This window comes from Argentina silus (assembly GCF_951799395.1).
Source record: "Argentina silus genome assembly, chromosome: 15".
NCBI lineage: Eukaryota > Metazoa > Chordata > Actinopteri > Argentiniformes > Argentinidae > Argentina > Argentina silus.
The window spans coordinates 16,842,511-16,858,311 of record NC_139669.1 but is presented as its reverse complement, the minus strand read 5'-3'; the positions used below and the strand labels follow the sequence as shown (position 1 = coordinate 16,858,311).

Below are 15,801 nucleotides of genomic sequence, written 5' to 3'. Positions count from 1 at the left end.
AGGCCTCAGTCAAGACTATACTATGGCTGTGCATGCCAGGCCCTGAGTTGAACTACCAATCATTGTCTTCAAGCCATGCTGATGTGTAAAGCCAATTAGGGGGTGAGATCCAGTTGCACATGGAATTTGATTTTCCACGGTGGATGGAGGTTGACTTCGACCTTATGGAAACAGAGGAGGGCGGGGACACAGCTTAGGGTTTGGAAGGGCAAATTCACATGGGGATTTTTGTTGTAATCTTTTTACCTTTGGGAAAGCGGGACAAGATGAAATGTTTGTAACCAATCAATATGATATCCTCTTTATTGTTTTGTTTACAGCAATGGTTTGGCATATTGCTCAAATAGCAGAGAGCAGGCTCACAGTTCCAAGAACATTCTTACATCATCAGCAAGCGCCCACGTATCAGCGCTGAGGGAGCTATGGGAATGTTCTGTGGTGGTGATTTAAAATTCTAATTCAACCACAGGAGTTGGCCTGCAGATCTCTCAACTTTCACCCCCCTGGTAGGGATTTTACATCAGGTTAAGATAAGCATTACAACATATTAGGAAATGCATTAAAAACTCCATCAACTCAATGGATTGTCAATATCTGATTTTAATCGTTGGTACAGAGGATCCTTATCCAAGCAAAAATGGTCTCTCACAATGAACACTCAATAGCTGGACAATTTTATTGTCAGACTCTTTCAGTTCTTTTTTTTTGTTGTGTTTTCTGTATAATTTCAGTAGAATCTACAGTTCAGATAACTTCAAGTTCATTACAAAATAAAGTCTTTGCAATAAATAAATATAATATAGATTTATATTTATACTTTATATGTAGAAAATAAATATATTGTACATCTCATAAATAGGATCATCCATATGTACACCTCAGCTGCTTGCATTTTTAATAATGTTCCTGACAGTCTGAACATTACAAGTCGCTCTCCATTCTAAATCCAACACATGCTGAACCTTCCTACAAACACCACAGATTTACTTTAGTCAGAGAGAAGTGCTTTCGCCCCCAAGCTTACTTACAGGATCGTGTAGTGTATCTAGATGCCACAACATTACCTTTTATTTTCAGTGTGACGATCGGACCCTCTTGGAGATCAGAGAGGAGGCCATCCTAAATCTCTTGGGGGTGTGGGGGGGGGGGGGGGCAGTAAGTGCTCTTTGATCTACCAATGTCTTACACTGGAGATGTATCTTTAGTTCTCTTCTACCTACGATTAAGGAGGGAACTTGATGAACTCAGGTTCCCCTCATACACAACGCAAGCGTATTCCTTTCGTGATTACTCATTGGTTATCATATGCAGTCATTGAATTTAAATCACATAAGAACCCTTCTTTCCTTGACTGTCAAATATGTTACATTTAAATCACATAGCTAGCATCAATGTTCTGCTACATACTTTGATGCTTCTGTACCCTCATGACGATTCTCTCTCCCTCACATATAGTGTGTACTTCTAAGCGTACACTCTCTCGCCCAGAGTTAACCCTTACTAAGCAGAATGCATGACAAATGCACAAGAGTGTAAGAGTTCTATAGTCAATGCTGAAGGACGCTCTCAGTCTTACACTCTATTAGTTCCCATTGGTCATTCTCTCCCTGGAGTTCTATTGGTCAACCATCATGAGACCTCAGGTCATTTAGTGCTACTCAAACTGCTGAGGACAAAACCAAAACCTGTCATTGTTGCAGTGAATGCTGGTTAAGTACTCGTCCAGATATTCGGAAACAGTCTTTCTTGGTAGTTGTGCAGGTGTGTGACTGAGGTTCGGGTTCAGTCATACGGGCCTGATGCCAGCACCTTTCACTCGGACCTCCTCTCTCTGTATCCGCAGTGGCTTCAGACAAATAATGTCTCCTCCGCTCTGTGGCCAGAAACCCCTTACAGAGAGGAAGTGGCTACATCCAAGAACACACGCAATGTTTATCTTGGTGTGGACAGAGGAGGGGGCTCACCGTTCAGACGGAGGGGCTAATATAAACATCTCAGGGGGGTGGAAGAGTGGGAGAAGAGGGGGTGGAGGTCTGTCCCAAGTCCCAAACCTCCCTGCTCCCCCTCTTCTCCTCCCCCGACTCCCCAGTCTCTCCCAGTATGGATGCTGGTCACCTGTACTGGAACAGGTCTCTGTAGGCCGGAGAAATTTTCTCGATCTCTACAGGCCTGGGTAAAAAGTGGGTGAGTTTCTGGTGTTTTTTAGTCCTGTTGCCCTCCCTGGGCGAGCCGTCCTTGTTGAGGGCCACGTAGTAGAAGCGGCCTGTGTCCGTGTGCTTGAACAGCGTGGACGCGTAGGTGTTGTACCAGTTCTCCTCAAACTGCTCCCTGAACACACATTCTGCTGTCAGCTTCTTCTGTCGGGAGAGAGAGAGAGAGAGATGGAGGGAGGGGGGGGGGGATAGAGGTGGATGAGTGTTTTGGTAGTGCTGCTCTATAGTAGCATTTGAGACTACGACAACAACAGACAGAAATGGCCTCCTGCAAAGGGAGGAAGAGGTTAGGTAGGTAAAGGGTTTATACTGTGCAGCTATTAGTTTCAGGAGGCAACTTCTCTCAGGGTCTGAAGGGCATTCCAAATCAGTAGTAGGATCTGTCAAGGTTAACTACACAATAATCATACAAACAAATACAACAACAACAACAACAACAACAGGTAGACACAGTAGACACAAGGAAATGTTGCCTCACTGCCATACAGGTCTGTAGGCCATGGAGAAGAGCTCTTGCCCCAAGAGGGGGTGAGAGAAGGGAGGAGGGCTGCTGGGGTACCCTGCTGCACCATCAGCTGAACTGAATGAGTGGAAAGTACGTCAGGCCGCGAGGCAGGTGCTCGTTATGACAAAAGAGGAGAAGTCATTATCGCAGGGCTTTTCAGTTTACACCCAAAAATCACTCTGCAGACCTGTTAACCTTTCCGTGTGCATGGAGAATTCACTTCCCCCCTGTGACGCAACAGGAACAGTGTACACAAACAAGTCTCTTGTGCGCAAACATGCACACTCTCTCATGCACACACACGCACACTCACGCATGCTCACATGCGCACACACACACACACACACACACACACACACACACACACTGATGTGCAGCCTGCTGCTGGGTTAGGACAGCACAGCATGAGCGATGGCTGAGGGTTCAGCAGGTGAGAGTCTGCTGGCTGAGCGAGTGTGTGAGAACAATAGAAGACATCAGGGCTACAGCCGCTCTCTTGCCAAGACCAGTCAGTCATTCTATAGCTCTGCTACAACGCCTGGTGTTGGGGCTGTTGTCTTAAGAAGGCCCAGCCTCAGGGGTGTCATTAAGGACTGAATATGCTGTCCTTTTGGACTGGTTTGGGGCTTTTGGCTAAAGATGGCATGGTGTTACATGATAAGATAAAGCCTGTAGTGAGTTAATCCCTCTCAAAACAGAGCGTACCAGCAAGTGTTTGTGTATACTATAAGTCTCTACGGCGTTCTAACGCTGTGATATTTCGGATTTTATTCCAGTAACAGTTTTGTCAATTAGCTGACAGCCAGGTTCTGCTTGGCTGTGGCCGTGTGGTGGGCTGTTGTCTGTAAACACAGACCCCAGGCCGCATGACTTGGCCAGTCCATCCATGAATACACAGAAACCTCAGAGGATCAAAAGCTGGTCACAGTCTGCAGAACGCAGGACGGAAGCATCTCTCTCTCTCTCTCTCTCTCTCCTGGCCTGACCCCATGTAGCCCCCAGGGCTCTCAGACTCAGTCAGCCACGTCTGCAGCTCTCCCCCCTGTCTGTCAGGTGACAGTCAGGTGTGTGATTACCAGATGACCTCTCTGGGTCGAGGCTGCAGGATGCCTCGGTCTGACGGGACGTGGTAACGATATCCATTGGCCAGTTATTCTCTACATAATAGCCCTTCTTAATAATAAGCTCTGTTCTGATAGTTAGGAGTCAGAGACAGTCAGGGAGGCCCTCAGGTAGTGCCTTGGGACACTTGATAGCAGGAATCCCCCCCCCCCCTCCACACACACACACACACACACACACACACACGAAGAGGGGAATCTGTAACTCCACAAACTGTGTACAAGAATCGGAAAACCTCACACTCTAAATGGTTCTGTGTGTCCTTGGGAAAATATGTAAATATTTTAGCACCAAAACGACATGAAGAGCTTAGTTCCCATCCTAATGTCGAAAAAAAAGAGATGGAAGAATATTTCTCAGAAACCCATCTCATGGCAGAGAGGTACACAGAGTACTGCTGCTGTTCCTGTCTGAGGTCTGAGTATTTACACCATAGAGATCCTTTCTCTTTCTTCATTTAAATGGTCCACACTGAGAGAGACTGAAAGGCAGTGAAGAAAGGAGAGGTCACACAGAGGATGTGAGATTCAGCAGTGGAAACATGCTTTGTTTTGTCTCGCTGTGTCTATCACAAATGTCAAACAGACTGAGATACATGTCTCGGAATTCCCTTCAAACTTTCCTTGAACCACATCTCTAACAACACTGTATTGGTGTTGGATGCAGACAGTTACCCCCCACCAAGAGAAACATGCTTTATACATTCTGTCTATTTGCAATCCCATCATTTCTACCACATTTTGAATGAGGGTGAACATGTCAGATGTTTGATATGAGTGATGGAGGGAGGGGGGGCTTAGAATGGGGTGATTATGGGGAGGGGGGGGTTGACTTACCGACCCATAGAGCTCTCCTTTCTCATTCATGCCGAGGTAGAGTCCAGCGTCCACCCCTCTGATGCTGACCAGCCCCACAGCCAGACTGATGAACTCCAGGATGCCTGAAGCCAATAACAACACTGGTCAGACACTACAGACTGCAGACTGGCCTGACACTGCTGTCCAGGAACCATCTGCTCACAGCATACTGGATGGTCCTCAGAGAGAAACACCAGTTGCTTGTGTGTTGCATTTGATATTGAATATGTCACATTTTACTGTAGGCTATAAGTTATGCTTGAAGTCGGAATATTGCTGCATTATTGTGTCCCTGAAGTGTGATGTCTTTTGTTGGACCATTACCCTGTGTCTGTGATATCTTTGGCATCGAAACACTTTCCCATCAACGGTTGCTGATTGTTTGACGCTTTGTGACACTCCAGAGTATTGGGCCAAGTCAGATTGATCAGATGCGTTGACTAATGCATTGAGGAGATAAATACAGGACCATGGACAGATCTTCCCTAACATGATATAATACCTGCATTTACATCACATGCAGTGTATGTAACTATTTACAGTATCTGGATATATTCCACCATATTCGATGTTCTATTCTTATTCTTATTATTGACTTGTTATTATTATTGCAATGGACCTAGTACTTTACTGTGCCTTATTGCCTATTGTGTAATTATTATAAAGTTATTATTTGTATTTTATTTCTTCAACACTGTTGCTCTAGTAAGCATTTCATTGTACCATTTACCTGTGAATATGATATTTTTATTTCTCCGTCTGAACCAACTCCATGCATCAGCCTGAAACTCCTGAGACAGTGAAATAGTGACACTGTCCCTAACCGACACAATGCAACCTACTCTTTCCCTCCATGTCCACTATCTATGCCATTAACAACTGGTCCACAGTCAGATCTGTAGTTTGGAGTGGGTCAGGGGAGCGGATCCTCTATAGGTTATTAGGAGCAGAGAGTACATTAAGTTTACTACTCCCATCCTATGTGTTCAGGTGAGATTTGTTCATTGATGTTAAGATGTGCTGAACAATGAAAGTGGTTTCTCTCTCACACTGATGCAAATGTTTGAGAGAAAATGCAGCTGAATTCTAAATCTGACATTGGCCAAACCACCTGGTTTCCATACTTGAGCCTTTCTGATGCCAGGGAATGACACAGAAGATCCTTTTAATTCTAAGGGGGTGAAGAGCGTGTTTCATATCCCTTTAATCAAAGCCATCGTCTCCCTGCAGCACCGACAAACGCTTCGCATTCTAAACTAAAGTGAAGCCAGAAACAAACACACGGACCACCCAACCCTGTACACTCGCTTGTTTTGGCTGAAGAATGAGCCTTAAACCTTCCTTGAATTCCACAGTGGTCATGCTTTAATTTAGAGCTATTCCACGCTGCACCTGCGAAATGACTACACGGACATGAGGCGCAAAAGATTCGCATTTCTGCGCCCTGACCTAATTTGTTTATCATTCTGATGCAAACCACACCTCGAATGATTTATATTAATAGTATAATCAGGAGTGCATGTGCCTGTGTGGGCTGGGATCCTTTGAGCTAGTTCGCACAGAGAAACAGAAACGGGCCCCTGACTCGGCGCTTGTTCTCGGTTGAGGAGAGACACCTGCGCCCCTCGCTGCGCCCTGCGGAGGGGAGTGCCAGTAAAAGACATGTGGCTCTCCTGCTGACGGAGTGACTGACATGAAGTCAGTCTGCTGCACACATCTGAAGCACTTCAGTAATATGACTAATCATGATCCGGGAAACGGTCGTATAATTGGTGTGAATAGGCCTACAATAAAAGTAACCATGCCCCTAGTTAAATCACTAGTCGTATCGACACTTCACACATTTCAAAAGCTGTGATAGTCCTCACATTGTGGTTTCTCATAACCCACCCAACTCTTTTCAGCACACTAATGCGCATCAAAGGACGTATGCCACCGATAACGGGTGATATTAGCGCTCACCAAATCTACTGTGGTCCAGCCTTGTCCCGTGCACGGTCCCATTGGGAAATATCTCCAATTGGAAGCCAGTCCGACAGTACAGCTGTCGCCGCCGCAGAATCCCTTTGAGATGGCCGAAATCTGTCAGCGAACCCCGCTGTAATCTCCCCTCAATCTGTCCTAGTCGCTCATTCAATCCCACGGGCGACTCCGCCAAGGGCATATTTCCGAGTGCAGGAAAGCTTTGTAAATCCAAATCGAGTGTCCCGAGAAAGCCTCCGACCTCTGCCATCGCGCACAGTTGTCAGACTCTGTTCATGCAATTAAAATATATCTTGATTTAGATGGTAAAAACTTTGCGGTGCAACATAGAAGATCCAATCCCATGCGCACAAAGCGTTCCAGACGCACAGTGCCTCGCCTCCTCAGTATACTGATTCCCTTAGTTCATTAATCGTCCTTTACTATTCATCACTAGATATGTCTGTTTATCAGATGGAAAGAGCCGTTTATATACATACTCCCCACGCATTCTCATATTGGATATTCAAATGCAAGCCACGCCTGGCTGGCATCCTTTCTTTACGCACATCAGTTTGCTAACTGAAGAAATATGTAGTTTCACTCCAACTTTTATTATTGATGATGCCGCAGTCTTTGTCCGTGTCGCCGCTCTTCCCACCGCTGTAACTATCTTCTGAACAAACAGACCCAACCCGTGAAGAAATCAACTCATCGCTCCTGTGCGCTGCAGTGTAACCGCTCTTGACTGCGGTTTGTGGATTTCTGATAAAACCATAACCGATGGCAAGGAACTCAGTTAATAGTTTGTGTTGCATTAAATGTCACAGATGACAGAGCAAAAGTCATCATCATTAAAACACGAATGATAGTTGACACGAGGCTGATTAACACGTTTCACTGAGAAGACACAATCCGCAGAAAAACTGAAATTACTCATCATTGTCTAGTCATACCACACCTATCTACGGTACAACAGCACGGGTTTCCTTCTAATGAAGCGACAGCTGGCCCTCATCTCCTGAATTTCAAAAGAAAAGCTCAGTTGAATCCGAAAGCGGTGCAGTCGCTGAAGAATTGTGTTATACGAGCCACTAGAGAAGTAGAGTTCGAAGTTTTCATGAAAGCATTCTCTCCACCTCCTTGTTGGAAGCAGGTGCTTCCTCGTCCTCTCCCTCGGCGTTTGTGCTATAGCTCCAAAACCAGCTGCTAGATACTGTAGGCTTACAAGAAATTGGGAGGAAAAAGTCAAAACTTTGATGACGTACTCAACAATAGCTGACCGGTGGAGAGATTGTGTGGACCAAGGAGAGGTATAGGGTATCAGATAATCTGAGATGCTTGGAGAGGACCACCAGGAATGAAACTGAAACTACAGATGGTAAACTACAGCACAGTTTGGAAAACCGATGTCCTTCAGCCACACACACACGCACGCACGCACGCGCACACACGCATGCGAGCTGTTCCCTCAAACAGCTGAGAATATCATGTTCTCCAATTATCAACAATGTTCCCCACTTGGTATGATGTATAGTCACAATTCAAAAGGTGACACAGACCCTACTTGGACAGATAAGGGGTTGTGCAAGAACTTCCCTTAAGGCTGGATTTGTCATCTGATTTAAAGACCCTGAGGAAGGAGAGTAACAGTCTAGACAATGACACTGAAATGAGAGGGATGATTCAGTGACATATATCATCATAACACAAGTTAAGTTACTGCCTTTGGTGAGCCTCACAAAAGAGCAAAACGTATTAGTCTTTCAAACACCCATTTCCTCTCTTGAGACAGACAATTGCTAGTTTCCTCACAGCACTTACACCTCATCCCCACCCCCTTTTCATCATCCGTCCTACCCCAACAGTGATGTCAAACATTTGATATCTCAGGTGCATTCTGTGAGCTGTGCTATCATGCTTAAGTGGAGGACTTGAAAGAGGATACAGTCAGAGCAATACCCTGAATAATGAATAATAGGTTTGATTTATGATTGAATGGGGATTTTATTCCTTTCATGTGCACAATGGTGTGACAGGTCCCAACCTGCCCTCACCGGTAAATCGTAGTTGCTGTCTTGAGTCTTTTTTCGTGCCCTTTTATTTCTGTATGGAATGAAATGAAAACAAACTCCAGGAGTGTTTTAATTAGTTCACTGTTCCTGAGATATCAGTGACAGAGGGATAGACGGCAGGGGAGGCCATGATTACATCAATAACATGATTTAACAATTAGATGTGTTATTGTAGAGCTCCTTGACATAGCTTTCGGAAAACCCCTATCACGGTTGAGTTATCACCTCTTCTACTCACCACAAAGATCCCTCTCTCCAGAACACTGTGTTTCATAGCATTAGAAATGCTGTTGCTTCAATGAACATTGGTGATTATTACAGCCCAAAAGAATGCACATGTTGTACCTTGTATGTTTTCTCCTAAAGTCGACACACTGGGGGGTTTCTGTGAGATACGATTTCAAGTAAAGGTGTAATAACTTACTGCTATGACATTATCATTACATAGGTCTAGTTGTTAGATTGTAATTACATTTGCTTTATAACAGATCCCTGTCTTGCCATTGCCATGATTCCCCCTTCTATGCATTACAGGAGGTCTCCTATTGACATTCATGTTTAAGATCATGTTTATTTACTTCTCCATTGTATCAAGGGGCTGCATTGCACTTGAATGAATGTGGGAGGTTAGTGGGCAGGTTTGTGGGTTACCCACACGCATGCTGGCATCATACAGTAGGGCAGTTCTTTTTCACTCTTACTAATGATATCACTATCAATCATGTAGTTGGGTCAGGCTTGTATTGAAGTCAGCGAAGGGACAGTGGCATTCAGCTGGTGTGGGATATGAAAGGTGGTGGAGGTGATGGATGTGGAGGCCCCTGGATGTCCCTGTGTGATGGATTGGTAGAGGGGTGGATGTGAAGTCAGGGATGGTCAGGCTTTGTGTGTGTAGACACCAGGGCCCACGCTGAACAGAGGATGAAAGGATGATTAGTCTCAGCAAATGATGGAAGGACATGGATAAAAGAGAGAGAGAGAGAGAGAGAGAGAGAGAGAGAGAGAACAGTCCCTCCCTCTCTCTCTCTCTCTCTCTCTCTCTCTCTCTCTCCCTCCCCCAAGAGGTGTTTGAGGATCCTTTGGTTACACGTTAAGTGTCAGCCTGAAAATTTAGAGGTGGTAAAATTTTGATTCAAATTTTTTGTTGCTATTATAACTACATCTGTTGCTGGTCAACTATATTTTATAGTTGACATGGCAGATTTATGGCAGCAGAGAAAAAAAGATCCTGAGGAAAATGTTCCCATATGCTCAGGACCTGTGGAGGATATAGAAATGAAGATAATGACCTCAAGTGCATGGCTCCAGCTTTGAAGTCACCCTCCTCTGCGAGTCACAGAGTGCAAGAGTAGAAACTGAAAATGAGGTTATACTTGCAACGTGAATTGGGGCTAATAAGTGTCTCACCTGTTTATTTGGATTAGACTAAATTCATATGTTTCCTCTTCAGAGGGTTGCACAAAGGTTTCCTTGGAAAAACAAAGCCCCCATGTTTTGAAGACAGGAATGTGTGTGAATGCTGTACTCTATGGTAGAGTCACAAGTACACTCAGATTGTTTGACAATCTAGACTAGGAACTGGATCGTGTGGGGGCTATGATACCAGTCTCTGGCCTTTTCTCAATAGGTCGAAACTTGATTCCTCACATCCTCTTCTTCATCCTCCACTTGCTTCCTGCTCAAAATGCATTGGATGAGAAGATCTAGGTTCTTCCCTTTAGATATTCTGTTCCAAAGCTTTTTTGAGAAGAAGCGAGTGGAGGACGGAGGAGAGGATGCGAGGAATCGAGTTTCTAACAATTGAGAAACGTCTTTATCTCTTTATCCTTGTGAGAGTGATCAGGGCAAGAAGAGGCCAGGAGAAGTCACCCACCTTCTCCAGATAAAAGTTGCACTTAACCACAGGTCTAGCATCAGATTTACCCCCCAATCCAAACCTTTGCCTTAAGGGCCATGAGAACATATTATCGTATCTGACTCTGTATCAGTTGTTAGAGGCAATGTCTTCCTACTCCCAGCCTGCTAGTGTGGCCACCAAAGAGGTCAGCTCAACAGCAGCGCCAGCAGAGCAGAGCAGAGCAGAACGGGTGAGCTGTGAGCTGTGAGTGCATCTGAAGAAAAGGCTCAAAACCCAGAGAAGGAATGATATCATCTGTTCTTATTTTACCTTTTGTTGAGCGGCACGCGGAAAATGATCTTCTCTGTGAGTTATTTGCAGAGCTGGATTCCGTGTTATTTTATTCCGTAGCAGAGACATAACAGAGAGGGTCTCCTCTTTCACGCAGGTGGTCTCTCAGCCTTCTCAAGGGCGCTCAGCGCGCAGGGTCGGGGGGTGGGGGGCGGTAAAGACACGGACAGATGCATGCGAATTTAGGTAATGGTGGAACATTTCAGCGCCTGCTTTCCTTGGCCACCACGTGTAAAGATAGTGTTAATTAATTTGTTTGCTTTCCTTTTAAGCACTAACGAATGGAGCCCTTCAGGTTTTGAGAAGCCACTAGTATGTAAGGAACACAGTCTAAAACCAACATTTGTTATACAAATTACTAGCATATGTTCTTGGAATAGGAGAAAATGAAACCTGTCATGCCACACGAACAGTGCTATCCTGCTGGTGATTAACTCTTGATTAGAAAACCCTCTTATTATGTGGATCTATCTCAGCCACACCAGTGTTTGGTTTGGAAAGTCATTATTCCACCTCTTATTAACTTGTGGTTTTGGAGTTTCCTGAAATGTCTGATCACATTTTAAAGTAATGTCAAAGTACTCATCTGCCCAAACACTTAACAAGAGTGCTGTCACAATAGATATGTTTCATTTCTCAAATGTATTCACTGGTTCATGGATTAGGATCTCTCGTAATCATCTTCAAACTCTGTACAACATTGCTGGAAATGCATTGTCTGAATGTGTTGAACATTGTTCACTAAACTGTTGATGGTGGGTGATCTGATCATGGAGGTGACTACAAATCACAAGGATGTTCTTTTCTCACAGTTGAGATGCTGTTGACTGATGTTTCACCTGCCTGTCCTGATGATTGAGGTGTGGAATAATAACAGCTCTGGTTGGGTTTTCTCAGCACCGGGAGGGTCGTTCTGACGTTAGTAGTTAGAGACGAGAGTATGTATGTGTGATCATGATCCTGTCTGATGAGAGAACAGTCCCCTCAGAATGAGACTGTTATTCTTACTACAACACAGAGCAGGAATCTACCCTCAAACAGATGTTAGCAGCCCTTTGTAGAACCCTTGGCAAGGAGCCCAACCCTACCTATCTTCACAACTATTTACATGGCAATCCAGCTGCTCGTTCTCTCCCTACCCCCATCTTTCTCTTACTTACCCCCTCCCTTTCTGTCTGTCTGTCTGTCTGTCTGTCTGTCTGTCTGTCTGTCTGTCTATCTCTCTCTCTCTATTTCTTTCTCTCTCCTCATTTCTCTCTCTTTGTCTCTCTGTCTTTTCTCTCTCACTCTCCCTCTCTCTCTCTTTCTCTCTCTGTCTCCATCTCTCTGTCTGTCTGTCCCCCCCCCCTTCTCTTAATCCCCCGCTCTCTAGTCCACACTGTGTTGAGGTCTACCCTAATTGCATTCAGTTCTCTCTGTATGAAACAAAATAGCCAGTCTCAAGTAAACTTAATCAATCAAGATTACAAGGTTGTTTAGCTCAACAGACAACGACATACAGATGCAGGTACAATAACATAGAAAGATGAAAAAGGGTATGGTATTGTCCAGGCTGACTCAAACTCTTACACCTCACTTCAGTGTTTACTTATTCCACGTCACAGAAAGGCCAGAAATATCCCTGAAAGTCCTACCTGTTATAATGACTTATGGTTGTCTTGATTTGGAATATACGTGGGAGGGAAGAATTCCAAACTATAGCGTTTCTCGGAACAAGTGTTTATATTTAGTTTCTCACAAATGTATATGTTAAGCACTGTTGCTATTTCAGTCTGCTCTTACTTATCTGGCTAAAATCATTGATTCGACTGTTAAAAGAAGAACACAATTGTAGGAGTCAATGGAGACAGAGGGGTGTGTTGGATAGTCTCACTTGTCCTGTGCACACCAAACCCATAGTTTTCATTTCATCCACCTGTCATAAACCAACGTGAAACATCTGTTGTGAACTTGTTGTTGATTAGTTTTAGATGTGAATGCTGTAAACACGTATTTGAGAGGCGCAATGGTCACAATGGTGCCTATGTCTGGGGTTGACACACACAATTCAAAAATTAGACATATTGTGGGAGGTTTTCTCATTGCTTAATCTGGTCTGGGTATTAGTTTCTTAAATTGAAATGTAGATATCTTGTTGGAGCATGATAGATTGCCATGCCCAATGACACTGAGCTAGTGGTAGTTGTTACATGTATCAGTAGTGCATGGGGATCCACCAGTAGAGGGCGCTAAAATAGTCTAATGTTCTTCCCCTCTTTAGAGCAAAGCCAACATCTCAGGTTGCTTTAGAATCATGCACTGTCAGGCCATGACAAATGGAGACACATTAGTTAATTACTGTGGAAAGTTCAGACGGGGGTGATGTAAGTCATCTTTTCAACTTTTCCTTTTATTTTTAGGCATTCCAACGTACCACAATGCAAATCTGGGGCCAAGTCCAATTTGCTGCCTCCTGGCTTGCTTGGATGAGTTCTCTTTCAGCATCTTTAATCATCTCGGCTTCAGCATCTGACGCAGGTTGGTGTTTTTCCCCCTGTTGTTGACACAAGTGAATACCTGGACTGAGATCTGGCATATTATTGGAAGTCATTTGCTTTCCAGAGTGATTTATGGTGCAGGTCCATTGTGTGGGCTTGCACGTGATAGGTGAAAGTGTGTTTACCAAACAGGGGATACAGTAGGCATGTCTCTCGCGTGCTAGGACATTAAACAGGCCCTCACACTAACATTACCTGCCCCATAAGAGACATTTTAATTGGGTGAAAGTGATTTTACGCAAATAAGCAGGCACCAAACAAACTGATGGGCACAATGATTTCATTGCTGATGATCTGTGTTGCCTGGAAAATATTTTTTTAAAAATACTGTGTCATCGCAGATTTCAATTGCTCTCTCATGTCTTTGATGTTTGGAAGTGAATAGTTGTTTGGTTGAGACAGTCTCTCCACTGCCAGAAACATGCACATGAGGCAGCTGAGACAGGTGTACAGCCCTCATCACATCCTGATGGACCTGAGTGAGGTGAACATGTTGTTCTCAACATGTTGGAAGTGTTTGTTAACAGATGTGGACAGGCACTGGTGAACGCAGCCTAACTCTGTCCAGAGAAAAGGATGGGGTGAGAGAAGAGGAGGCATGGACAGGGCTTTGTGGCATTCAGATGTGATGTGATACAAGAACATCTTAACATGCAATCTAGATGTAAAAAGATTGGACATTATGTCATAACATGTACTGGAGACTTAATACCACCACTAATAAGAATGCGTGTGTGTTTATAATGTTAATAATGATAAGGGACTCTTTGCAGAACCAACAGTAAGAACATGCCTTCAAGCTGTCAATCTTGTCTGAGAGAAAGCAGTCTAGACATGTGTTTACTCGTTGGGTTTTCAATATAACCAGTTGCAATTTGTGCAAAACCACATGCAGGGTTAGGATTTCCTCAGAGGAAATGTTTTTATCTAACGGTTGTCATACATTTCAATCCTGGCTTTGTGGTATGTTTTCACCGCAGTCTCTCCCTCTATCTACATTTGTATCACAGCTTTAAGTCTCTTGTAAGGTCATGCAGCTACAGCTGGCATCAATATGGCAGCTTTTTTTTTTTGTTTGAGTCCAGAGCTGGAAAGTTATATTCATAGGGATAATCAGTTTAAAAGATAATGAAAACAGATATTGTTTACAGAAAATTACTCTCTTGGAAATGTGGTAATCAGTGCCTTGAAAGGACAATGACAGCAAAGGGCTGGATTACTGTCTGTGCTCTCCTCTTTGTCTAACAAGCTCTCTGAAACCTGATGTCATCATCACCGATAGTTGTCTGTGCGAGGCGAGCAGATAGAATACCCTCTCCTCTCTTCTCCTCTTCTCTCTTTTTTGGAGGAATGAAATTACTCAACGTTTAACAGACGGGACACCTGTCAACCAGATGTGTTTGAGTAATGAACAAAGTGTAGGGTGAAGTAAGCGTTTTGACCAAAATGTTCAGAGAAAAATTAATCATGGCCTTGCCTTTCCATGACTGCAGCTATTGTTTAATATGACCTTGATTTATGTTTGCAATGGGTTGATTAATTTCAGGGTAGAGATACTACAGCACCCCCTTCAACTGCAAGTCCATGACCCTATGCTAATTCACAATTTAATCAAGCACTTCAATATACGTCACAGTCAATGCATTCACAAACATATGGGTTACATACATATTTTGGAAGGCACACCACATAAACTGACGTGGCAGTTTATTGTTTTTCTTAGGGGATAGGTTTTTAATTGGAGTGGCTTACACAGTGTTGTTTGTTGGCAGGACACTGAGCACTGCGATCAGATTCCTGTTTTATTGATCGGAGAGACACATGGGGCTGCAGTTTAATTGGGGAGGGGTTCCCTCATAAGGACTCACCCCAGAAAGCCAGGAAAGTGATTATCAGTATCTCAGATCTCACTGGCCACGGAACATATGTTGGAGATTTTTTTCGCTTAGTGGTCCCCTCTCACCAGCCAGAGTATTTGTAGTATCACTGACTGGGCATAAGGCGCTACAGCAGGTCTTTTAACAGGATATGATCTCTGGTCTTGATAGATGGGAGGGTTTGTGTCCAAACATCAGAGAGCAGATAGTGGATGTGCTGTGTGAGGGTGCCAGGACATGAACTAAGCAGGCTCTTCTTGGCTCAGGGGTATTGTCTCTGCTTGGCTCGGCCTAGACCTCCTCACTCATCCTCAACACACAGCACTGCTCCTCCATCTTTCATCTTTTTCCTTTCGCAAACACGGCTTCATCTTCATCATTCATAATCCTGTGGGACACAGAGAACCGAATTCCTGCCACACCCCTCAAAATCCACGTAAGACACAACTTTCTTCAATGTGCGAT

At 44.2% G+C, this 15,801-nt stretch overlaps 1 protein-coding gene across 1 annotated transcript; it reads right to left on the bottom strand.

Moving 5' to 3' along the window:
* Positions 1 to 2,111: 2,111 nt before the first annotated feature.
* fgf16 (fibroblast growth factor 16) lies at positions 2,112 to 6,930 on the bottom strand (the record flags this gene model as incomplete). Its single annotated transcript, XM_083686803.1, has 3 exons — positions 2,112 to 2,357; positions 4,677 to 4,780; positions 6,660 to 6,930. 3 exons carry the CDS (start codon positions 6,928 to 6,930, stop codon positions 2,112 to 2,114), a joined length of 621 nt encoding a protein of 206 aa, XP_083542929.1.
* Positions 6,931 to 15,801: the final 8,871 nt, after the last annotated feature.